Raw genomic sequence first — 26,971 nt, 5'->3', positions numbered from 1 at the left:
TGAGGGAAATGCTCCATCCCAGAACCAGTGCCCCCGAAGCCAAACTCAGAGACGGAGAATGGGGAACTTCCCCTCCCCCACCACCGCCCAGTGACCCAGTGTGTGGGGCCTTCCCCTCCCCCACACAGTGACCCAGTGTGTGGGGCCTTCCCCTCCCCCACACAGTGACCCAGTGTGTGGGGCCTTCCCCTCCCCCGCACAGTGACCCAGTGTGTGGGGCCTTCCCCTCCCCCACCATCGCCCAGTGACCCAGTGTGTGGGGCCTTCCCCTCCCCCACACAGTGACCCAGTGAGTGGGGCCTTCCCCTCCCCCACACAGTGACCCAGTGTGTGGGGCCATCCCCTCCCCCACACAGTGACCCAGTGTGTGGGGCCTTCCCCTCCCCCATCACCACTCAATGACCCAGCGTGTGGGGCCATCCCCTCCCCCACCACCGCCCAGTGACCCAGTGTGTGGGGCCTTTTTAATTGAATCCTCGACCAGGTCGAGCAGGTCCTGGGGATATCAGCCTGTGGCCGGGCCGGCTCAGCCTCATCGACCTCGCCCGTCCCAGACTCCTGGGCTTCCGACTTGGTGATGAGTGACTGGATTATACCGAGTGGATCCTCCGGCCCTCCCTCAGGCAGGGGCCCTCACACATCCCCGGGAGGTACAGGCCGGACCCAGAGGGATCCGTCTCCCCATCCTGAGGAATGGACGTCCCCCGCTGACAGTGTGTGATAATGGGAGGGGGGCAGGATCCGTGAAGGTCACCAGCCCCTCATCTACAGAGGAACAAACCCTCTCCCCCATCCACATACAAGAAACAGTCTTTATTTGGATGAAGGGATAAAACCCTCATCCTCCTGGATTGTTACTGTCCGGGGACAGATTGTCAGTGGTTCTGTGTTTTTACCTGGACTGAAATAAGGATAGAGTTTCTCAGTGAATGTAGCAGTGAAAGTGTAGATATGGGACTTGTTATCTGAGTTATAAAAGGACACCTTCCCTCCCTCATAATCCAGACAGACTCGAATCTTTCTCGGCTTCACATTCAGCTCTAAGCGTTTCAATAATTTCTCACAAGCCCAGTATTCATTCCCTTCTCTCAGCACCATTGTCCAGAATCCGTTACCTGGACTCAGGTAGATAGTCCCCTTCCTGTTGATGGACTCCTTGGCCACACCCACATCCCACTCAGTCTTGTTTCCCACATCCACCTCCCAGGAATGTTTCCCTGATGTGAATCCCTCTGATCCCAGGACACAGGGATAGTAAATTAATCTCGCCGGATTGTCAGGGAGCTGCTGCCTGTTCCCAATGTGTCTCACGGAGCTCAGGTCCTCAGACAGGAGAAGTTCAAAACTGGCTGTATTCGGGTCGAAGGTCACTGGAGCTGGGAACAGATGGACACAGATAAAATGTTAGTCACACTCACTGTAACTTTCACAGCCGGTTAGTGATTGGGAAAATCAGCAATGAACCAGAATTAGAAATTCACCCCCCAGGAGAGCGAGAGAGACGGAAAGTGAGAAAGAGGGAAGGAAAGAGAGAGGGAGAGAAAGATGGAGAGAGAGAAAGAGAGAAAGAGGGAGGGAGAGAAAGTGGGAGGCAGAGAAAGTGGGAGGGAAAGAGGCTGAGAGAGAGAGAAAGGGAGAGTGAGAGAGAGAGAGAAAGAGGGAAAGGGAGAGAGGGAGATCGAGAGAGAGGGGGAAAGCGAGAGAGAGGGAGTGAAACAGGGAAGGAGAGAAAGAGGGCGGGAAAGAGGCAGAGAGAGAGACAGAGAGAGTGAGAGAGAGAGAAGCAGAGAGAAGGAGTGGGGGAGTGAGAGAGAGGAAGAGTGAGTGGAAGGGAAAGCGCGAGAGAAAGAGAGAGGGAGGGAGACATGCAGAGAGTGGGAGACAGGCAGAGAGAGGGAGAGCGAACAAGTGAGGGAGAGCGAAGGAGAGGGAAAAAGAGGGTTGTGAGAGAGAGAGAGAGAGAGGGAGAGCGAGAGAAGGAAAGCGAGTGTAGTAATTATAGTTTTGGTAAGTGTAGCTTTAAGAATAATTGTATATAACATAAACTAAGCAACTAACAGAACATTGCGATTTCGATGAAACCCTAAATGATTTATCCAGGGATCGTTTGGTCTGTGGCGTGCAAGGTGATGCTATTCAACGACAATTGTTGGCTGAAGTGAATCACGATATTAAGAAAAGGTTGAAAATAGCGCTTGCAATGGAAAGGCTGAATGGGACTCACAGGATATTCAAGGTACACAAAATGGCACCGTTTTTCAAGTGGGGCGGGAACAGTCAGCTGGGACTAGTACGAAAAGCCAGGAGTCTGCTGCGAAGCGGGAAACAGTCCCCGCTACCTGGAAATTTAAAGGAAGCCCAGGAAACAGCTCAGTAGCAAATCTGAAAACAAATTGTTATCAATGTGAAAGCAACCATACTCCTACAAATTGTCGATTTAAAGAGTGCTATTTTTGCCATAAAAGAGGGCTCACACTGAAGCATTGTAAAACAAGATTAAAACAGGCATCCCAGCAACAAATGAAGTTAATTGATGTGGAAGAACCAGAAACAACCATTTATTCCTTGTTCAACATACCAGCGAAGCAATCCAAGTGAAGGGTATTACCACTGTACCTGTTTCTTATAAACACCAAACAGCATAACTTCCAGTGATGGTTGTAGAAGACGAAGGACCAAGCCTTCTAGGTCATGATTGGTTGAAAGAATTTATACTAAATTGGTCTGAAATCTTCCAGTTGCAAGTAGGAGGACTGCCAGAGCTGCTAAGGAGATATGACACAGTCTTCTGAGAAGAACTGGGGAGAATTAAAGGCCTACAGGCTAAGATTCACATTGACTTGGGAACAACTCGTTTCTTGAAAGCGAGACTGGTGCCATGTGCTCTGAGAGAGAAGGTTAACGCTGAGCTGAACTGTCTAGAGAAGCTGGGTGTCACAAAAGCGATTCAGTTCTCAGAGCGGGCAGTACCTGTAGTCCCTGTCTTGATGCCGGATCAGACCATCCGGATCTGTGGGGACTATAAGCTGACACTGAACAAAGCTGTCAAGTTGGACAAGTACCCTATCCCAAGATTGAGGATCTGTATTCTAAATTAGCAGAAGGGACAACGTATACAAAGCTATGAGTCACGCATATCAGCAACTGGAACTGGATGATACCACCAGAGAATGTGTGACCATAAACACCTACAAAGGGTTATATCAATATGCACATCTGCCCTTCAGTATTCCTTCAGCCTGTGCGATTTTCCAGAGGACGATGGAGACCTTGCTGCAAGGGCTACCTTAAGTCATGGTCTACCTGAGTGATGTACTAATAACGGGATTCACGGAAATGGAACACTTGGCTAATCTGGAGGAAGTCCTGAAATGATTTTTAGAAGCAGGTGCCCGCTAAAAGAAGGTAAAATATATTTTTAAGGCAAATGAAGTCATTTACTTGGGCCACCGGATAGATGCCCGAGGGTTACACCCTGTTGAAGAGAAGGGTAAAGGTATCATTGAGACACCTGCATCTCCGAACTTAAATCATTCTTATGGATGGTTAATTATTATGGTCCATTCCTACCCAACTTATCAAAGGTCCTACACTCTACACTCATTGCTAAAGAAAAGCCAGCATTGGGTTTGGGGTTGGAAGCCACCCCAAGAAAAAGTCAAACAACTATTACGCTCTTCAAACTTGTTTGTACACTGTGACCTGACAAAGGAATTGATGCTAACCTGCACCACGTCCCCCTATGGAGTGAGAATAGTACTATCGCATAAGATGACCGATGGTTCAGAGAGGCCTATAGACTATGTATCCCGGGACAATTACCACAGCCGAGAAAGGATATTCACAAATCGAGAAAGAAAGATTGTCAATTATTTCTGGTGTAAAAAAATTCAATCAATACACACATGGGCAACACTTCACGATAGTGTCAGACCACAAACCACTCGTGTCTGTTCAGTGAAGAAAAGGCTGTCCTTCACATCTTCTGTATGAATTCTGAGATGGGCCCTAATTTTATCCGCATATGAATACAACTTTGTGCACAGACCACGGGTGCAAATAACCAATGCTGATGCCCTAAGTCGCCTTCCTTTGCAGGAGAGCAGTGAACAGGCCCCAATTCCCCAAGAGATCGTATTAGTGATGAATTTCCTGGATTCCTCACCAGTCTGCGCAAGGCAGATAAGAAAATGGACAAATCATGATCCAGTCCTCTCTAGAGTGAGAGGCCAAGTGTTGAAAGGATGGTGCAAGGAAACAGTCCCTGACGAATTGAAGCCATTTTTCACTCGAAGGAATGAACTGAGCAGTCAGGATGGCATCCTGTTATGGGGTGCACGAGTAGCTGCTCCTTCACAAGGAAGGGAACCACTCTTAAAGAGCTGCACAGCACACATCCAGGAATCTCAGAAATGAAAATGATTGCGCGAAGTTATCTTTGGTGGCCGGAAATGGACAGCGATATTGGTTAAATACTGTATACAATGCCAGCAACTACAGAAGTTGCCGCTGGCAGCCTCATACTCCCATGGGAGTGGCCTGGTAGGCCCTGGGTGAGATTGCACATAGATTATGTTGATCCTTTTCTTGGTACCAGGATTCTACTAATGATTGATACTCATTCCAAGTGGTTAGACGTTTATAAGGTTAGGTCGCCAACATCAGGTGCTACTATAGAAACATTACACCAAAGCTTTTCTATACACAGATTGCCAGAAGTAATCGTCTCAGTAATCATCTGCATTTACTAGATTTGTGAGCCTAAACGGTATCAAACACGTAAAGGCTGCACCATATTGTCCGTCATCTAACGGATTAGCTGAGAAAGCTATCCAGTCGCTTAAAGCTGGGATAAAAAAACTAACAGGAGAATCATTGGAAGCTAAACTTTCTCATTTCCTGTTTCAATATAGAACAACCCCCCACACTACTACAGGTTCAACGCCTTCAGAGTTACTTATGAAGCAACGCCTTCGAATGAGATTAAACTTGGTACTTCCCAATTTGGAGGGGAAGGTGGAGAAGAATCAAGGGAACCAAAAAGCAACTCGTGATTTGCATAGTCGTGAGTGAGAATTTACTGTTGGTGAAGCAGTATACATAGGAAATTTTGGTGGTGGACCAAGTTGGTTACCTGGTATAATAAGTTCTCTGACCAGACTCTTGTCATACCAAGTAGAAATGGAGGGCCGGATCACCCGTAAACACGTGGATCATTTGAGAAGAAGGGAGATACCCCAACAAAATGATGTTCCACCTGTAACTATTGTAGAACCTGTGGTCCCTATTGAAATTGTTCAACCAAGGATAGACATGCCAGACTAAAGGCCTAGTGATTGCAGGTCTACTGCCATGACGTGACCTCGCACTAGTAAAAATCCATAGAATAATTTAGACATAACACCTCAGATCGACCTCAGAAACTACTCCGATCACCTCAGTTCATGGCCTAACATCAAAATATCCAGAATGGTTTGACAAAATTGGCAGTTTCATGGAAGTTGGAACATCACATTTGCAAGAGAATGTAAGTCTGTCAATTAATCCACCACATAAGTGTAACATCCACATACAAGACAAATTCAAGGTTGAACTAGAGAAAGACAGAAACATTCAAACAGTACAAGAGCACACAGATTGATGCAGCTCAGTCACATGCATCATAAAGAGGGATGGTTCATTGAGAGTGTGGTTTAACTCACAACATTTAAACACAGCTCTGTGGATGACGGTGGAGACTGCAGGGAGGATGAGTGAACTGACCACGGCACCGTGCTACAGGAGCCATTCAAGTGGGGAGAGGAAATGGAAATGTGGCAGTGCTAGGGGACAGTATAATTAGGGGGATAGATACTCTTCTCTGTAGCCATGAGCATGAGTCCCAAAGGCTGTGCTGCCTGCCCGGTGCCAGGGTTAAGGACATCTCCTCAAGGCCGGAGAGGAACTGGAAGGAAGGTACCAACGACATGAATAGGATTCGAAAGGAGGTTATGCTGAAATAATCTGAATGGTTAGGAGCTAAATTAGAAAGCAGAACCTCCAAGGTTCTCAGGATTGCTACGTGAGCCAAGGGCAAACTGACATAGGGTAAATAAAGCCAAGGAGTTAAATGTGTGGCAAAGAGATTGGTGTGGGGGGAATGGGTTTTAGTTCATGGGGCACTGGCACCAGTGCTGGGGTAGAAGGGAGTTGTTCCAGTGGGGCGGACTTCATTTGAACCGTGCTGGGACCAGTGTCCTGGCGAGTTGAATAACTAGGCCTGGAGAGAGGGCTTTAAACTAAACAGAGTGGTGGAGGGTTCTGGAAAGGTGATACATAGGCTTACAAAGCAAAAGGACATGGCAGCCTTGCAGGGCAGCTATTTAGGAAAGATACCCAGAGTGTGACAGGAAGGGACAGAGTGTACAAACAAAAAAAAAGAGCAAAAGGGGAAAAATGGTAAAAAAGCAAAATTAATGGCTCTTTACTTAAATGCAGAAAAGACGGTTGATGAACAATGACAGACTTTTAAGAAAATAGTTCATGACTCACAACAGAGATATATCCCAGTGTGAAAAAAGGATTCTAGGGAGGGGGTAAACCAACAATGGTTAACCAAGGAAGTTAAGGATAGTATCAAACTGAAAGAAAAAACATACAATGTGGCAAAGATTAGTGGTAAGCCACAGGATTGGAGAAGTTTTAAAAACCAACAAAAGATGGCCAAAAAAATAATAAAGAGAGAGAAAATAAACTTTGTGGGTAAACTAGCAAGTAATATAAAAACTGAGCTGGGGACCTCCGGAGGAGGCCAAGATGGATCATCCACTTGGCATTTCTGGCTGAAGATTGTTATAAATGCTTCAGCCTTATCTTTTGTGGTGATGTGCTGGGCTCCACCATCATTGGGGAAGGGGGTATTTATGGAGCCTCCTCCACCAGTGACTTACTTAATTGTCCACTACTATTCAAAACTGGATGTGGCAGGATTTCAGAGCTTAGATCTGATCCATTGGTTGTGCAATTGCTTAGCCCTGTCTATCACTTGCTGCTTATGTTGTTTGGCATGTTGTAGCTTCACCAGGTTGACACCTCATTTTTAGGTATGCCTGGTGCTGCTCCTGGCATGGCCTCCTGCACTCTTCATTGAACTAGGGTTGATCCCCTGGTTTGAAGGTAATGGCAGAGTGGGGTATATGCCAGGCCATGAGGTTACAGATTGTGCTCGAGTACAATTCTGCTGCTGCTGATGGCCCACAGCGCCTCGAGGATGCCCAGTCTTGAGTTGCTTTCTCTGATCGAAATCTATCCCATGTAGCACAGTGATAACATGGTGGAGGGTTTCCTCAATGTGAAGTCGGGACTTCGTCTCCAACAGACTGTGCGGTGGTCACTCCTACCGATGCTGCCATGGATAGATGCATCTGCAACAGGCAGGTTAGTGAGGGTGAGGTCAAGTATGTTTTTCCCTCTTGTTGGTTCCCTCACCACCTGCTGCAGACCCAGTCTAGCAGCTATGTCCTTTCGGTCTCGGCCAGCTCGGTCAGTAGTGGTGCAACTGAGCCAATCTTGGTGATGGACAATGAAGTCCCTCACCCAGACTCCATTCAGTGCACCCTCAGTGCTTCCTCCAAGTTGTGTTCAACAAGGAGGAGCACTGATTCATTAGCTGAGGGGGGTGTTTTATGTGGTAATCAGCAGGGGGTTTCCTTGCCCATATTTGATCTGATTTCACAATAATTCATGGGATCAAGGCTCGATGTTGAGGATTCCCAGGGCAACTTCCTCCTGACTGTATACCACTGTGTCACCACCTCTGCTAAGCCTGTCCTGCTGGTGGGATAGGGCATATCCAGGGATGGTGAAGGTGGTGTCTGGGGCATTATCTGTAAGATATGATTCCATGAGGATGACTATGTCAGGGTATTACTTCATTAGTCTGTGAGATGGCTCTCCCAATTTTGGCACAAACCCCCAGTTGTTAGCAAGAAGGTCTTTGCAGCGCGTTGTCGTTTCCGGTGCCTAGGTCGATGCCAGGTGATCCATCCAGTTTCATTCCTTATTGACTTGTTTTTATCAGTTTAAAACAACTGAGTAGCTTGCTAGGCCATTTCAGAGGGCATTTTAAGAGTCAATCACATTGCTGTGAATCACATGTAGAGTAGACCAGGTAAGGACAGCAGATTTCCTTCCCTAAAGAGCATTTGTGAACCAGATGGGTTTTTATGACAATCAACAACAGTTTCATGGTCATTATTTTAATCCAAGATTTTAATTGAATTCAAATGTCACCATCTGCCGTGGTGCGAATTAAACCCAGGTCTCCAGAGTATTACCAGGAGTCTATGGATTATTAGTCTAGTGACAATACTATTCCGTCACCGCCTCCCTAACCTGTTAAGTTATGAAAACCAAACTTCCATTGTGAAATTCTGGTTATTGTGTTATGTGGAGCTCTTTGGATCTGGACTTCAGACAGTTACTTACTAAATTGGCAGTTTTGAATTTTACATGTTCAACGGTGTGAGTTGGAATGCGGGATATTTGAGGTGAGTCTGGTTATTTAATTATCTTGGTTGTATTAATTTCTGGGGGAAATTGGAGCTGGGAAGCCTGACAACGGGAAGGTAAGTGGCCAATTGGAACTTAATCCCATCAGGCTTCACAGAAATGGTCTGAAGGTGTCGTCATCTGTTTTCCAGCTGGTGGGCAGTCCCCTGACATGACAATTATATTCCATCCATAGTGTTCAGAAATGAAATGTGTGTTTGAAATGTGTTAACAGACTTCCTGAATTCATGAGGTTTGACCACTTCAAATAAGACACTAGCAATTAACTCTGGCTGGTGGGCTAAGGACATAAACTCGTTTGAAAAAAATGCCAACACAGTCGAGACCAGCTGAACATTAGAGAGTAAGGAACTGCCCCCGAGCACTCCCCAAACTGATAGAAACTGACTGATGTAAGTTTAAAGAAGATTGACACTGCTGGTGTGGGCTTTTTCAAACAAAGGGCTCAGTATGTGATAGGGTGTATTGACTTAAAACAAATACTAATTGGACTATAAGGCAGTGTCAGTATAATATCTTGTCCCTTGCTTGAATTAAAATATAAAAGATATTGTTCTAATAAAAACTTTGCTGTTACAAATGTAGGGAAGGAGTGACTTGGTTAATCACTAGAGAACTACAATCAACGTGAGGTTGATCACTCCAGGTGCTTGTAGCTATTTCACTAGCTTTAGCTTTTGATCAATTTATTGTTAGTGCCAAGTAATCCATAGGTTCAGAGGTTTGAGTGCACTTTATTATTTCCTTTAATTCTCATGTCTAAAGCAGAAGAACTGGAATAAAATATTCCACAGTATCACAGGACTCTTAGATTTATCCAGGATTGAGAAATCAGATTTCAAAACACCTACAGTCTTCTTTATTACACTCCTTGGAATGTCATTGAACTCAGCTGTCCCCTCTGTCTGTAGAAACCTTACTGGAGTTGGAAGTCTTGACTGTTGGGGATAATCCTGATCACCAATCAGACACTTGAACCATTGGTTTGAGTCACATGAGCTGATCTGGTAGATTATCACATGATGAAAGTGTCAAGACAGCTTCCCGGAGAGTGGGTTTCATGTTCAATAGAAGACGATTGGACATCATAAACTAGCTGAATATGAATTAAGTGAAAGCACTTCTAGTTCATTATAATCAGCAGGTTTTCATCTGGAGCTCGGAGTTCCACAAACACTCGGTGAATTACTCCTTGTACCTGTGGAAATCCTGCCAGTCTGTAGAATTGGACAGATTGTCCTCATTGTTTTTCTGATTCCACTGGGGAGAAGATGAAGTGCAGGGCCCCCATGAATAGAGCATCTGTCACCTGTCCCAGAAGGTTATCTAATGGTCAATGTCTAATGTGGGAAAGGTCACTAGGTTTTTTTTTTAAGATTTGCTCATGTGGTCATCACTGGCTAGGCCAGCATTTATTGCCCATTCCTAATTGCCCTTGTTCAGGGGCCATTTAAGAGTCAACCACATTGCTGTGGGTCTGGAGTCACGTGTAGGCCAGACCAGGTAAGGGCAGCAGATTTCCTTCCCTAAAGGGCATTAGTGAACCAGCTGGTTTTGAACAACAATCAGCAATGCTTTCAAGGTCATCAGACTTTTACTTCCAGATTTTTATTGATTTCAAATTTCGCCATCTGCTGTGGTGGATTTAAACCCAAGTCCCAGAGCATTACCCTGGGTCTCTGGAATACTAGTCCAATGACAATATCACTATTGAGGGGAGGCGGTGGCATAGTGGTATTGTAATTTGAATTCAAATTTGGAATTAAAAGTCCAATGATGACTATGAAACCATTGCCGATTGTCATAAAAACCCATCTGGTTCACTAATGTCCATTAGGAACATTTAATGAAATTTCCTTCCATTAGAGAAGGAAATCTGCCGTCCTTACCTGTTCTGGCCTACATATGACTCCAAACCCACAGTAATGTGGTTGACTCTTAAATACCCTCTGAACTAGGGCAGTTGGGGATGGGCAATAAATATTGGCCCAGCCAGCAATGCCCACATCGCATGGACGAATAAAAAAAAAACTATGCCACTGCCTCCCAATTGCCTGGAAGGATCCAGATGAAGAGAAATTCAAGGCAGCAGGAATTTGACTGCCACAGACAGTAATGGGGCTGGATTTTATGCTGAGAATGGGATTCACACATGTTAGTGAAATTTCAGGGGCGATCACACTGCTGCTGTGTCAACTTGCCTCAATTCAGCCAAAGTCAGGCAACCACCTGACACCTCCCCTGCTCGCCATAAAATCATGAGGGGGCCGAGACAGGGAATGGGTGAACAGTGGTGTGTATATCGCTCAGAGCACAGCACTCTAATTTACAGGTCCACCTGCCTGTTTGCCCGCCCAAGGGTAGCCTGTAAAATTCAGCTCATATTATCCAGATGAAAGTGTGCCACATATTATCAACTGGCAGTGGACAAATCTCCCTAAAATCACTGAGGGAGAGGTTTGCACCTTCCTAGGAGGTGAGGCACTGAGAAATCTAAGCGCAGCCTTCTTGCTCATCAAATCTGGTGAGTGGGGATCCTCCATATACAGCCAGGATTAATTAGGGTTGAGATTGGGATTAAATTGGGGAAAATAGTGTGAGCAGGCTGACCACACACACTATAGTGGAGTGGACTCTGTGTGGATATTAGGGAAAAGACACTTTGTTGAGGTGAATTATAAACCAACAGAGTTAAGACAGTCACAGTTCCTGCCTATTTAGCTCCATTTAGCACCCACAGTGAGAGGGAAATCATAGGACAATCCAGACAAACAAATTTCACTGGCCCACACACTCCCCCTATCATTTAATATGTTTATTTTATGTTCATTGTTACTGAAGACATGGGGGACATTGAACATTTGAAAGGTTTGATTCCCAAATGTAATCGATCACTGATTGATCGTGGGCTTTCAGAAAACCAGCCTCCAGTAAAAGCAGCAACATTTTTCAGTTTTCAAATGTAGCTCCCTCCTGTCCCTTACATTTCTGACCAGGCTACTCCCACCTAAAGCTGGCCCTCTGATCGAGTGGGAAATAGAATTGGCACCAACTGACAATATGGAAATCACCAAGACTCCAGGATTTGGGACAGGGTTGGGAACACATCCATGTAGCAGATGGAATTTCAGCAGATCCCAGATCTGCCCTGAAAATACCGTCACTGGAATTTCTCGGCTGTGGTAAGTGTTCAGCAAAAAAAATGTCAAATGGCACCAGATCTGATAATTATGTATTTTAACAGAAAACTGACCGAAGTAAAATCTAATCAGTTACAAATACAATTATATATTTATTATAAAGAACCTGGTCCCTTCTACTAATAACAGAGAGAGCTGTTTAATAGCTGGTGTCAGGAAGCTCACACCCACCTGTATTAATCACCGTCAGCATCTTTTTCCACACTCTGTACTGCAGTGGCCCAATGCACTTCCCCACATTTATTAAAGGGTAAACCTTCTGTGGCTCTGGGAGAGTTCGCTTCACTCTGAAACAGGGGATAAAGGTCAGTATTGGATCATTCCAGGGTGAGGGAGAAATATGTTGGAAATAAAAATCAAATCAAGGGTCTAAATTTTACCTTTTCTGTAGATCTGGAAATTTCTGTGGAGCAAGAAGAATTATTAATGTTTGTGTTTGGAGAGCATTTTATCACAAAAAGTAAAGAAACAAACTGGATTCCACAAAAAAGTACATTATAAATATAGCAAGTTATTGGACTGCCTCTCCCTGTCCTCACTGGACTGTGAGTTAGTCCACAATATTACAAATGACTCAATCTTATTGTCCAACACAACTCACAGAGATACAATCCAATTGTAAAATCCTGATGGATGGCAAATGACTGGAATTAATTTACTAACAGCACTGTGGGTATACATACACCACAGGGACTGCAGCGCTTCCAGGCAGCAGCTCACCACCACCTTCAAGGGCAATTAGGGGATGGGCAACAATTCTGGCCTAGCCAGCAATGCCCACTTCCCATGAATTAATAAATAAAAACAGTCGCTTGGTAAAACAGAACTTGAATATTGCTGAAGGGAGACATGTTACCAATGGAAAAGATGAAAAGATTCAGTAACATGTCTCTCTTTTCGCAATAATTAATTGCTTAAAAAGACAGTTACTTCACTGTTTTCATTTAATAATTTGTATGTGTCCTGGAGACAAATGTTTCTGTGACTCTGTACCAGTGTTGTCCAATAGAAATCACGGACTATCCTAGAAAGACGGTGAAATCTGCAATGTTAGTTTTACGTTCAGCCTTGGGGCTCATCAAACTTGTATTTGAATCTTTGTCTGCAGTTATACTACAGATAGCGTCTCAGGCCACTCTGTGTAACCTGAAAACCTGAACCATACAGAATATGATAATGTCGGGTACACTTGCTGTGAATCCCACTGAGCTCAATGACCAACCAGCTGAGTGGGAACTCCATTGTCAGAGGTACCAGGTTTCAGCTGAGATGTCAAACCGAGGCCTCTTCTGTCTGTTCAAGTGAAGGGAAAATATTCCAAGAAGAGCACTGGAGTTCTCTCAATGTCCTGGTCAACACTTATCCCTCAGCCAGCACTGTTAAAATAGATTAATCAGCATTTCAATACACAGCAGATAATTAACAAACGTAAGGACTCAGGAGGTTCACTGAACTTCCTGGGAAATTCTGAAAGGCACACTGAACTTAATTTAAATATTTGCAGAGTGGAGACTCTCCCCTCCCACTCTCTGAACATTTAACTATTTAACTGCTGAGAAAAAGCTTTTCCTATTTGCCCCTGTGGAGAGCTCTCTCCTGGACAAAATCATTGCAGATCTAGCCAGGGAGGAGCCAAGCATTGTAAACATGGTACTGCCTGGCTGGATCCTGGACTGTAGTTCCCAGTCTCAACAGCTGTACTGGAAGTTGTGACGAAAGTATAATAATTTTCATAAAATTGTTCTGGTTAATTGTGAACTAGGCTCATGGGGGTACGTATAGTTGGGTCTGTCTATGTGATTTAATTACATTTGGAGTCAAGACGACTGCAAACTTGGAATTGTCAAAAGAAGCTGGGTGAAGAAATGTGCTTGACATGCTAATGTGTAAACTTGGATGCTGGCTTGGCATGTAAGGTGTGAAGGGAATTTGCAATTTTAGATAAATGAAGGGATGTTGTATTTCAAAGGGATCTTAGTCTGTTCACTGCTAGCCAGATAAGCAAGGCTAAGGAGTGTTTATTTTTCCCAAAAGGTACAGACAATATTGGCAACATAGAAGTTTTATATTGTGAGGAAGATAAGTTTCAAAGACATATGGAACAATAGACTTTACATATCAAGAAGAGAGAAACATATATAAAAGGAGAAGAAAGGCTATGTGGGAGGAGCCCATGTAACATCAACAGGAGTGTGTGAAACCGCCTTCAAGAAGCCTCCAGCCATTTCTACATGGGTCTGCTATGTAAAGTAACTGAAGTGGGTATTGTGTTAGCTTGCTGGGTTTTTTTAATTTAAAATCTATTTTGGACTGTTGCCTTAAAGGTGCTATAATGGGGAATCAGGTTAATTATGAATTTTTGAATTTGTTACAGTAGTAAGTTATTGTAGTGTTATATATGTGCTTGAAATCTTTTATTTTGTTAATAAATATTTTAGTTTAATTCTTTAAAATTTCAAAAAATCTTGGTGCACTCATTACTTCTAAATTCAGTGCACACATTTTCTCATAATAAATACAAATTGCAAAACCATTGTGATAGCGTGACCAAATTTCCTTTGTGGATTTGGTCCACTTGGCACACATCATCTGCCATGTCATAACAAAATGTACACTCAAGGGAGAATGATCTGGCCATTGTGAGGTTTCCTCACTCTGTATGAAGCTGCTTTTCCTCATTGTTTAATTTGATGGAACTATCCCTCTATAATATTACAGTACACAAGATCCAGATTTATTCATTTCCATGTTAAAGTCAGCCATTAGTGATCTTGGGTGTGAGACAAAGAAAACCAAATGTCACAAGAGATTGGCATTATTTTGGTCAGTGAGTTTTATATTCTCAATCTTTATGACACAACCTGTTCATTCTTCAAGACTGTCTCAAAGAAAAGAGGTGAAGGAGATCAAAATAAATAAACAGTTACCATTAAAAATGTGATCTTGTCCTGTTCCCTTAGCTCTTGTTCAATATCCTGAACAGTGACTGAAAGTGATGAGATTTCCTCCGTTATCTTCTCAATCCTCTCCTTCATCTCCTGACTCTTTTTCTCTTTCTCCAGGTTCAGATCTCCCAACACAATTCTCTCTTCCTCACGGAGAAACTGGTGAAGTTTTTCAAATTCGACTTTAATCTGTTTCTCTGTCTTTACACTTTGGCCCTTTGGAAAACATCAGAGAGATTGAAAAATCAAATGACGATTTTAAAAAACTTATTCAGCCTGAGCAGTTCTGTTCATATCAGAATATTATATAGAGAAAACATTCCCAAACTTGTTAATTCCCAATCCAGGTAATTTGGAATGTATATGACTTATTTTACACAGAGAAAACTATTCCCTAATGCAGTGAGATCTGGTTAATAGATTAGACATAATAGATTACCAAATGATAATTTGTAGAGAAGAGGGGGTTCTGACTGGGAATCGAGTTGCCAAATTTCCTATTGGATTTATTGGTGGCTATCTTTTATTTTAAACCCAACATTTTGGACTCTGTCAAGTAGAAACATTTTCTCCATATCTACACTATCGAACTCTTTCAGAATTTTAAAGACCTCTATCAGGTCACCCCTCAACCTTCTCTTTTCTGAAGAAAAGAGCCACAGCCTGTTCAATCATTCCCAATAGGTTTAGCTTTTAGTTCTGGAATCATCCTTGAGATTATTTTTTACACCTTCTCCACTGCCTCTTCATACTTATAATAGAGACACCAGAATTCTGCACAGTACAATTCTGAAAGTGTGGATAGAATGTAGAACAAGTCAACACCAGAAGTACCTGAATGTGAGTTAATGTTTTCTCATTATCACTTTTTACAGAGTTCCATTCCTCCTTCTTGTTCTGGACTGGAGTCAGTAAGCTTTGCAGTTCCTTCTGAACAAAAACATCAATTAATTTGTACATATTTCAGAAATAAATACTCCAAAACTAAATCTCACTCAGTTAAAGTTAAAATTCTGAAGGTAATTTTTATGGGGCCTCTTTCTTTACATGTATTAGTTTCTGAGGTAAATTTTCAGCTTGCTGTCTGGTGTAAAACTGGCGTTAGGGATCAGTCACTTACTATGGAAACTGCCCGAGTTTCTATTTCCATTGAAATCACCAATGTGCTGTCTGAGCTATGAGGATAACAGAGGCTTCAAATTCCATTGATTTAAATTGACTCAAAATATCTGTCAGAAAGTAATTCTACTGCTACTGTACTTACTCTTCTGTTCAACCCATTTATGTTCTGTATTTCTTTCTTACTAATAAATAACCATGATGTAGATGCTATGATATTAATGAGTAATGCCCAATGTTGCAGATTACCCAAAAAGGGAGCCAAGCGCATAAGTGATTTTATAATAGTTTATGAAATAGGTTATTAGAAGCAACAGTTTAAATCGAGTACCACAGAGTGGCTTGCTAGGCTATTTCAAAAGGGTATTTAGGAGTCTACCACATTGCCGTGGATCTGGAGTCACATGTACGCCAGACCAGGTAAGGATAACAGATTTCCTTTCCTAAAAAGACATGAGGTAACCAGATGGATTATTACTGCATCTGAAAATTGTTTCATGGTCACTATTGCCAAGACTAACTTTTTACTTTAATTCCTGATTCAATAACTAAATTTAATTTCCACCAGCTGCTGTGGTGGGATTCGGACCTGTGTCCCGAGATCATTAGCCAAGCCTCTGGATTACTAGTCCAGTGACATTACCAGGAGCTCCTCAGGCTGTTGTCCTAGGCCCATCCATCTTCAGCTGCTTCAATAGCCTGCCTTCCATCATAAGGTCAGAAATGGGGATGTTTGCTGATGTTTGCACAATGTGCAGCACCATTCGCAACTCCTCAGATGCTGAAGCAGTCTATGTTCAAATGCAGCAAGACCTGGACAATATCCTCTGCCCTCTATCTCGCTCCGGACTGTTATTGTTTGATCTCCCTCTCCCATTTATAGTTGTTCTTTCAGCAGTTTGTGATCTCTTCCTAAAGAGATATTCACTCCCAGACCTGCTCTACACTGATACTGTGTTTCCGTGCCTTCCATTTTTGTACTTCATGTTCCAATTCATAGGCCTAACCTCCCGTCCTTTATCTCATACATTTAACCAGCTTATATTTTTCAGTGGTCTTCCCTGCTCTACCTACAATTGTTGCGTCCTGCCGTTAACTGGCCCCTTCTGGCAAGTATGTAACTTTAGTGCCAGCTTTCAGCAGTTGTCCTCTGGAACAAATCACCTCAACTTCTTCATCCAAATTACTGTCTCCATCTTCAGATACACTGTGAACTTCAGTTCCTGGTCCTCACAATCGTGCAACATATGGGTATGAGAAGTACATGGCCCTTCGTCCCTTCCTGCAACACTTTCTGAACCTGCAAATTTGTAGTCCACGTCAACTAACCTTGATGAGTGTACCCGAATAATCGGGTTCCCATGTTATAAAATGATTGTTTTACCATCTTTAAACATAATCTTTCTCAGTCCTTTCCACTCGTTAAGTCTCTCTTTTAAGGTATACCATGTCTCCCTGAATGAAATTTGTTTCCAATGGTTGTACATTGTGTCTTAGAGCTCGCTGAATTCTTACTGAAACTTCGGCTTTAAGGAACGCTGTTCTACCCGTGTGTAGTGCATTTAAATGCTCAGAAAAGGTAGAGCTAATTGTCATTCCCTCCCAAGCTGGGGGATGGTCATTCAGGACTGAAGGAATTTTTGGATTTCTACCAAAAATCAACAGATATGGACTGTAGCCCCCAACCATCTGCAGTGAATCCTTGGCATGGACAGCCCATGCGAGAGCTAATGTTAATTTACAGCTCGGTCTATCTGCCAATATTTTACGAAGCATCTCATCTATAACCACGTGATCCCTTTCACACACGCCGTTATGAAGGGGGCTTTGAGCTTTGGTATTCATAACTATTATATTCATGGGCAGGATTTTCCTGTCGGTGAGCAGGGGGCGGGGCGCACTCGCCGGCGCTGAAAATGACGCGCGGTGATGTCGGGCGGTACTCCCGATATCACTGCGTCCCATTTAAATTTTCCAGTAGACAGGGGCGCAGTGAAATCAGCTGCACGCCTGCCGACCTGTCAATGGCCAATTGAGGCCATTGACAGAGTCAATTAAGTAATTAAAGGACCTGCCCGTCCAACCTTAAGGTTGGCGGGCAGGCCAGGAGCCCCGGCGCGAATGAGAAAAAGCATGAAACCTCATCCATGGGCGGGATGAGGTTTCATGTAGGTTTTTAAAAGTTTTAATAAAGTTTTTGTAAAAACTATGGACATGTCTCAACTCATGTGACATTGTCACATGAGGGGACATGTTAGGGAAATTTTATTTTTCTAATTTTAGGTTTTTAATATTTAGAGTCGATCTCCCTGAGGCTGCACTTAGCCTCAGGGAGATTAGTGCACTCTTTCATGCGCATGCGCGAAAGAGCACACTCTCGATTTAGGGATTCCCCCAAGGCCCGCACAGGAAGTGCATAGCACTTCTGTGCAGACGTCGCCCTGAGCGGGCCTTAATTGGCCCATCCACGTAAAATGGTGGTGTGCCCCCAATCAGGGGCATGCCTGTGCACGTCCGCCCTTCAACTTCGCCCCCGATGGGGGGAAAATTCAGCTCAGCCCCATGATTTCAAGCATATCCTGGAACTTGTTGTTAGCAAATTCCGCCCCATTTTCAGTGAGGAATTTCACTGGTGATCCCAATCCGGTCGCTATCCACTTCTCCATTAGCTGATCCACAATTATTTTCTTTCCTTTACTGTATATGATTGTCGACTGGCTAATACTTGTTGCCAAATCTACAAAATGTAAAATAAAAATGTTATTTCCTTTATCCCACACCTTTAAATCCATCGCCACATCTTCACTGAAATCCTTCGCTAAGCATCGTCTCACTATAGACCGTGACAGTGTCCTTCTGTATTTCTTACATATATCACATCTATCATTTATCTCCTCTACAAGTTTAGAGTCCTCTCCATCCCTTAGCAAAATTTTTAATCTTTGCGAAGGGTGGACAAACTGGTGTTGCAATTTTATCACAATTTGCTTTTTGTCTTCCAAATTCCTATCCCCTGATGCTAATAACACGTCTTTAATCTCCTTAGTAGAAAAGTTAGGTTTCATTAAGGGAATACAGTAGTGTTCTGTACGAGAGAGGGTCTCTGCCTGGGTGAGAACCAAATAGGGACATCAGACTTGTCAGTTTAATGTAAACCTATATGTTGACAAGATCGAAATCTGGAAACTGTTCTTGTACATGACCAATAATGTATAAATATGATGAACACTTGTAGTTTAGCAGAGTACTGTCTCAAGCTACATTGAGATAGTGCCCTCCTTGCAATTGCTCGAATAAACGATCGTAACCTGTACCTGAGTCTCCTGTGGTCCGTTCATCCACAACACCACATCAACCTTATTCTGGTCCTTGTCATTTAACAAGTCCTGGCATCATTTTAACCAGTCTATTCCACAGACTGTAGACATGCATCCGCTATCTAGCACCGCACGGTTGAAGGATTCTGCCACCAAGATATTCATCACCAGGCTAAAACTTCTTGTAACTAATACAATGCTCTCTTTTTGGTCAATATCTCCATTTTCCTCTGAGTCTTCTGTCTCATGTTTAATCTCGAACACCCTATTATATCATTTAGGACAGTCCATTGTGTAATGGTATTTTGAATTGATTGACCACACCCTGAGCATTTCTGGGGTTCATTCTTTTGTCGTAAATCCCTGATTCTTTTCTCCTGCCATAACTGTCAAAGGTGTTTCTGTCCCCATTGTTTCTAGTTACAAATCTCCTTTCATACTGACACCTGCGTCCTGTTTCTAAATTATTTCACCATCCCGTTAACATTGTATCCACCATTTTCTGTCTTACCGCCCAATGGCTCATTTGTGCTATGATCGCTGCCAGAAAGGAATGTTTTCCAAGGATTTTTTTTTTAAACAGCTTCTGACATTTGTTCTAGCAGTGTGTGTATTTCTGCAAACTTAACTCCATTAGAACTAGAGGCCTGTCCATATTCACTACTTTGACACAGTCTAGTAACTTGAACGCCAGCACCAATTGGGGAATTTCTAGGCGGAACTTTTGCAATCTTGCATATAGGCTACTGAATTCCATTACGTAATCTTCTATGGAACTTTCCTCCAACTTTCTAAATTTGTCAAAACCGGACCATGCTTTGTAAGCACTTAATAAATCATCTTTTCGATAGATCTTATCCTTAAAATCTAATAATGTTTCCAAACTTTCATCCATGTCCAAATGTTCAGGCTCCAACTCTGAAAATACTTGCAACTAAAGGGATGGGCAATAAACTCTGTCCCCGCCAGCGAAGCCCACATCCCGTGAATGAATTAAAGGTTGCGCTTCCCTGAGGTCACATTCCAAAGAGAGGCTAGCTGAGACGGACAGACTCTGACTGCACTGGGCACAGGTTCACATGATGCGTCTGATGGAGATGCCTGCTGCCCAACATCCTGTGTGGCAATCCTCTGCAGTCGCAAACTTACAATGCTTCATGCCCTTATGAGTGTGATTTTGTATTGAGTACTTGGCACTTACCCTGATAGCACGTAGCAGATCATCCATCCTTGTAGAAGCTTTTGCTATCAATTTTCATATTTTGCGCTAGTTTTCTTTCATAATTTACCTTTGCTTTTTTTAATTTTTTTTAGTAACTCTTTGTTGATCTTTAAAAATTTCCCAATCTTCCAGCCTGCCACTGACCTTTGCAATTTGGTGTGCCTTAGCTTTTGCCTTTAAGTTATCTTTAACTTCCTTGCTTAGCCATGGATGCTTTTTGCCCCTCTTACCATCTTTCTTCCTCATGTACTCCTGCATAAATCCCTAATGTTGCTGTGGCCAAGAAACAGAAGCAGGAGATCAATGGTGTAAGGGTGAAAATGTTACTTTTATTGAAGCCAAAGAAAATAAACATCAACTGGATGCCCAGAAATGACCAATTCCCGTGAGGGCTGGAAGGCCTCTCAGCCATTGTGAGCTGGTAGTTCTGAGTGTCTATATACATTTGTGGAAACTCATTCAGCCTCAAATCTAGACACTATTAGGTTCTCACAGGCCTGTCTGCCGCGTCTCACTACTGCCCTTCTTCTTTGGCCGCATTGTCACCATTGCCTCCCTTCGCATCTCCATCGCCCTCCCCTTCCTCCTTGTCTGAGGAGACATGTGGCTTGTCCATCTCTCCCTCTGGTAATTGCTCTCCTTGTCGCTCAGCGAGGTTGTGAAGGGTGCAGCAAACGATCACAATCCTGGTGACACAGCCAAGCGAGTATTAAAGTGTACCACCCAAGCGGTCCAGGAAACAGAACCTCCCCTTCAGTAGATCAATGTCTGCTCAATAAAGGCCCTTGTTGATGCAGGAGCAGCATTGTACTGCTGTTCAGTGCCAGTTTGGGGGTTTCGGGCTGGGATCATTTGCTCTGACTTCTGGAGCAAGCCCTGGTGACAATGTGGGGGAGTGAACTGTTCTGGTACCTGGGAGTTGTTTAGAATATAGACAATGTGAGAGATCCCTGGATAGGGGGCACACACGAGCTGGACATTCAGGGAGTGAAATCCCTTACTGTTTATGAATCTGGCTGGCTAATGTCCTCCTCTACAGGCGCTGCCTGTTCCTCTGCAGCTGCAGCCCTCTGACGCTCGGGCCCCTGCTGTTCCTGCCCCTGGGCCTCACTTTACTTTCTCCTCCTCAGACGTGCCAAAGCCAGTACAGCGGCTGGGTTCACCTGGCCACACATCGCCAAAGGAAGTTTTGATCTGTGAATGTTTCTCAGGAAAGCTGTGGGTGTTTCCAGAAATCTCCCCCTTGTCCTCATAACCTGTCAGCCCTTCTCAGCCTGCTCATATCTTTGGTGAAAAGCTATCCTGCATTCACCCGACCATGGTGTGGCCCCTCCTGCAGGAACCAAGACTGCTTCTCATCTCTCTCATGCAGCCACGCGCAAGGAATCTGGAGCCTCGAGCATTAAACTGCAAGCTATGGATGTGCGACCGAGCTCACTCTGACTCTTGCTGGCCTTCATCATTAGACCATAAGACGTAGGAGAAGTAGACCATTCAGCCCATCGAATCTGCTCTGCCATTCAGTGAGATCATGGCTGGTCTGATAATGCTCAACTCCACTTTCCTGCCTTTTCCCCTTAGGCATTGATTCCCTTACTGATTAAAAATCTGCCTATCTCAGCCTTGAATATACTTAACGACCCAGCCTCTATATCCCTCTGTGGTAAAGAATTCCACAGATTCACTACCCTCTGAAAGAAGAAATTCCTCCTCATCTCTGTTTTAAATGGGCGCCCCCTTACTCTGAGACTATGCCCTCTGGTCTTACACTTTCCCACAAGGGGAAACAACCTCTCAGCATCTAACCTGTCAAGCCCCCTAAGAATCTTATATGTTTCAATAAGGTCGCCTCTCATCCTGCTAAACTCCAATGAGTACAACCTACTCGACCTCTCATAAAAAAATCCCTCCATATCCAGGATCAACCTAGTGAACCTTCTCTGGACTGCCTCCAATGCCAGTATATCTTTCCTTAGATAAGGGGACCAAAACTGTTCACAGTGTTCTAGGTGTGGTCTAACTGGTGCCTTGTATAGTTTCAGCAAGGCTTCCCTATTTTTATATTCCATTTGCGTAAGGTAAAATTCAGGCCTATGTGGTGGTGAGCATGATTGAGACTGGGCACAACTTGCACTCTCCACCCCACACATTCAGCCAGTCTCTTGCACTCCCCGCCCCATCCCCCAACCATGCACTGTGCCTTTCTGTAGTAATTATAGTTTTGAAAAACGTAGGACTATAGCTTTAAGAATAATCCTGTGTTGTAAGATCACATGATCAATGCAACCCAATGAGTTAGCAGCGCAGGGAACCTCTAGGGGAGAGATCTTTAATTATAGAATTTGATGCTCACATTAGCTGCTGCTGCCTTGTAAATAAAGTTCAATGTTTCCACCAAGAAAAGTTGCCTGGAAAATCAACCCTTTAACAAACTGGCAACAAGGATAAGTCAGATCCTGTGCTGTCCCTCTCCCAGTGATTGTGAGTGTCGAAGATAATTAAAATGAAAGGAAGATATACTCATCCGAGATGCCACAGTTTGGCAGAGTGCTCCCTTTGAACCAGCCACAGATGACCGGTCTCAATATAGAGAATGTCTTGCGTTCTACTTTCAAGCCAATGAGATCATGGAGGAGCAAAAGAGGAGGGCGATTCTCCTGAGTATTTGTGGCAGCAAAATATACAGTTTAATTCGAAGCTTGACAGCCCCCAGTGCTCCTGATTCGAAGACCTTCAGTCAATTTATAGACCTCGTTAAGTGACATTTTCAACCCAAGTCCTCAGTCACGATGCAAAGGTTCAGGTTCAATTCACAGAATAGAGCCCTGGGGGAGACCATTGCCACCTATGCGGTAAAATTATAACAACTAATGGAATATTTTGAAACCCTGTATGATATGCTCAGGGATCGTTTGGTGTGTGGCATGTAAGAGGATGCTATTCAGCAAAGATCACTGACTGAAGTGGATCCTGATTTTAAGAAAGCGTTAGAAATAGCCTTGCAGTGGAAAGCGCTGTGAGGGATGCAGAAGCAATTCAAGGTGTGCAAAATGGCGTCGCTTTCCTAGTTGGGTGGGAACGGTCAGCCGAAATTGGAACGAAAAGCCAGGACTCTGCCGCAAAGCGGGAAACAGCCCCCACTAATCGAAAATTTAGAGGAAAGGGCTTAGCAGCAAATGCAAAAACTAATTTTGATCAACGTGGAAACAATCATAATCCTAACGATTGGCAATTTAAAAAGGTGGTGTTATTTTTTCACAGAAGTGGGCACATATTGAAACAATGCAAAGCGAGATTAAAACAGGCTTCCAGGGAACAATAGAAGTTCAATGAAGTATATAGTGTGGAAGAGCCAGAAACAACCTGACATTTATCCCTTATTCAACATGAAAGTTGGGAAGACAGAGCTAATTACTGTTACATTGCAAGTGAATGATAAATCCTTAAAAATGGAAGTAGACACGGGTGCTTCAACCACTGTGATAGGAGATACACTTCCAGATATTTAAATAAACGTGCTCAACAATTAAATTTGGAACGAACCTCTGCCAAGTTGAAAGCATACACAGGCGAAGAAATCCAGGTAAAAGGTATCACCAGAGTAACTGTTTATTATAGATACCAAACAGCACAATGACCAGTGATGATATTAGAAGGCAGAGAACCAAGCCTTCTAGATCAAAACTGGTTGAGGGAACTTAACCTTGATTGGCCAGTGAGATTTCAAAAGGAAGTCTTGTAAATAAAGTTCATTGTTTCCACCAAGAGACCTGGAAAATCAACTCTATAACACTCACGCACTCCCCTCCCCATGCAGTCAGTCTCTCACACTCACCCCACCCCCACTTCGCACTCAGTCTCTCGTACTCCCCGCCACCCCCCCGGCACACACTCACACAGGCAAACCCTCACTAACCCCACACACACTCACTCACACTCCCCCTACACATACACACACGCCCTTTCACTCCCCTCCACCCCCAGACACACACACACTCACTCCCTCACACACACTCCCCCTACACATACACACACGCCCTTTCACTCCCCTCCACCCCCAGACACACACACACTCATTCCCCCTACACATACACACACGCCCTTTCACTCCCCCCACCCCCAGACACACACACACTCATTCCACCTACACATACACACACGCCCTTTCACTCCCCCCACCCCCAGACACACACACACTCATTCCCCCTACACATACACACACGCCCTTTCACTCCCCCCACCCCCAGACACACACACACTCATTCCCCCTACACATACACACACGCTCTTTCACTCCCCCCACCCCCAGACACACACACACTCATTCCACCTACACATACACACACGCCCTTTCACTCCCCCCACCCCCAGACAGACACACACTCATTCCACCTACACATACACACACGCCCTTTCACTCCCCCCACCCCCAGACACACACACACACTCATTCCCCCTACACATACACACACGCCCTTTCACTCCCCCCACCCCCAGACACACACACACTCATTCCCCCTACACATACACACACGCCCTTTCACTCCCCCCACCCCCAGACACACACACACTCATTCTCCCTACACATACACACACGCCCTTTCACTCCCCCCACCCCCAGATACACACACACTCATTCCCCCTACACATACACACACGCCCTTTCACTCCCCCCACCCCCAGACACACACACACTCATTCCCCCTACACATACACACACGCCCTTTCACTCCCCCCACCCCCAGACACACACACACTCATTCCCCCTACACATACACACACGCCCTTTCACTCCCCCCACCCCCAGACACACACACACTCATTCCCCCTACACATACACACACGCCCTTTCACTCCCCCCACCCCCAGACACACACACACTCATTCCCCCTACACATACACACACGCCCTTTCACTCCCCCCACCCCCAGACACACACACACTCATTCCCCCTACACATACACACACGCCCTTTCACTCCCCCCACCCCCAGACACACACACACTCATTCCCCCTACACATACACACACGCCCTTTCACTCCCCCCACCCCCAGACACACACACACTCATTCCCCCTACACATACACACACGCCCTTTCACTCCCCCCACCCCCAGACACACACACACTCATTCCCCCTACACATACACACACGCCCTTTCACTCCCCCCACCCCCAGACACACACACACTCATTCCCCCTACACATACACACACGCCCTTTCACTCCCCCCACCCCCAGACACACACACACTCATTCCCCCTACACATACACACACGCCCTTTCACTCCCCCCACCCCCAGACACACACACACTCATTCCCCCTACACATACACACACGCCCTTTCACTCCCCCCACCCCCAGACACACACACACTCGCTCTCTCGCTCCCACATTCTCACCATGGCACCGTCACTTCCCCGGACCCCCCAAGACTTTGACCTCCACACGCCCAATGCAACTTCATCCCTCCCCCACCCTCCGGGATTGACGCAACTTTGCCCTCCAGGGACCTGGCGTACCTGGCTCCCCGGGCTCTGGCTCCGGCCCCGATGCTCCTGGCTCCGGCCCCGATGCTCCTGTCTCTCTGGGCTCCGGCCCCGATGCTCCTGTCTCTCTGGGCTCCGGCCCCGATGCTCCTGTCTCTCTGGGCTCCGGCCCCGATGCTCCTGTCTCTCTGGGCTCCGGCCCCGATGCTCCTGTCTCTCTGGGCTCCGGCCCCGATGCTCCTGTCTCTCTGGGCTTTGGCCCCGATGCTCCTGTCTCTCTGGGCTCCGGCCCCGATGCTCCTGTCTCTCTGGGCTTTGGCCCCGATGCTCCTGTCTCTCTGGGCTTTGGCCCCGATGCTCCTGTCTCTCTGGGCTCCGGCCCCGATGCTCCTGTCTCTCTGGGCTTTGGCCCCGATGCTCCTGTCTCTCTGGGCTCCGGCCCCGATGCTCCTGTCTCTCTGGGCTTTGGCCCCGATGCTCCTGGATCTCTGGGCTTTGGCCCCGATGCTCCTGTCTCTCTGGGCTTTGGCCCCGATGCTCCTGGATCTCTGGGCTTTGGCCCCGATGCTCCTGTCTCTCTGGGCTTTGGCCCCGATGCTCCTGGATCTCTGGGCTCTGGCCCCGATGCTCCTGTCTCTCTGGGCTTTGGCCCCGATGCTCCTGGATCTCTGGGCTTTGGCCCCGATGCTCCTGTCTCTCTGGGCTCTGGCCCCGATGCTCCTGTCTCTCTGGGCTCTGGCCCCGATGCTCCTGGATCTCTGGGCTCTGGCCCCGATGCTCCTGTCTCTCTGGGCTTTGGCCCTGATGCTCCTGGATCTCTGGGCTTTGGCCCCGATGCTCCTGTCTCTCTGGGCTCTGGCCCCGATGCTCCTGGATCTCTGGGCTCTGACCCTGACATTCCTTGTTCTCTAAGCTCTGGCCCCGATGCTCCTGGTTCCCCGGCTCCGGCCATCAGCAGCAAACGTGAGAGAGAAGCAGAATCTGGTTAGAGGAGCAGCTCCATGTAGAATCTTCCATTGAAAGTGACCTATTTGACCTGAATATTGAAAACTAGCTCCAGGGGCCGCATCCGACCCACGGGTTGGACGTTGGACAACCGCGTGGACTGTGTGGAGCTTCTTGAGTGTT

The 26,971-nt window shown here is 45.3% G+C and overlaps 1 protein-coding gene across 1 annotated transcript; it reads right to left on the bottom strand.

Moving 5' to 3' along the window:
- Positions 1-813: 813 nt before the first annotated feature.
- On the bottom strand, positions 814-26,912 carry LOC144695491 (zinc finger protein RFP-like). Its single transcript, XM_078566369.1, has 7 exons — positions 26,880-26,912; positions 25,877-26,785; positions 15,530-15,625; positions 14,678-14,911; positions 12,131-12,153; positions 11,922-12,037; positions 814-1,376 (listed from the first exon to the last, which is right to left on the bottom strand). The coding sequence occupies exons 1-7, from the start codon at positions 26,910-26,912 to the stop codon at positions 814-816; spliced, it is 1,974 nt and encodes a 657-aa protein (XP_078422495.1).
- Between the last annotated feature and the right edge of the window lie 59 nt (positions 26,913-26,971).

This window comes from Cetorhinus maximus, chromosome 21, assembly GCF_964194155.1.
Source record: "Cetorhinus maximus chromosome 21, sCetMax3.hap1.1, whole genome shotgun sequence".
Lineage (NCBI taxonomy): Eukaryota > Metazoa > Chordata > Chondrichthyes > Lamniformes > Cetorhinidae > Cetorhinus > Cetorhinus maximus.
The sequence above is the reverse complement of the archived record's forward strand: the minus strand, read 5'-3'. Positions and strand labels throughout refer to the sequence as shown.

What these genes read in the sequence shown, in the direction of transcription:
- LOC144695491 (XM_078566369.1), bottom strand. Translation starts at nt 26,912, where the DNA reads ATGCGGCCCCTGGAGCTAGTTTTCAATATTCAG. An exon ending in AAACATTAACTCACATTCAG is followed by an intron (nt 14,912 to 15,529) that starts GTACTTCTGGTG and finishes TGTTTTCCAAAG; the next exon opens with GGCCAAAGTGTAAAGACAGA. An exon ending in TTTCCAGATCTACAGAAAAG is followed by an intron (nt 12,038 to 12,130) that starts GTAAAATTTAGA and finishes CCCCTGTTTCAG; the next exon opens with AGTGAAGCGAACTCTCCCAG.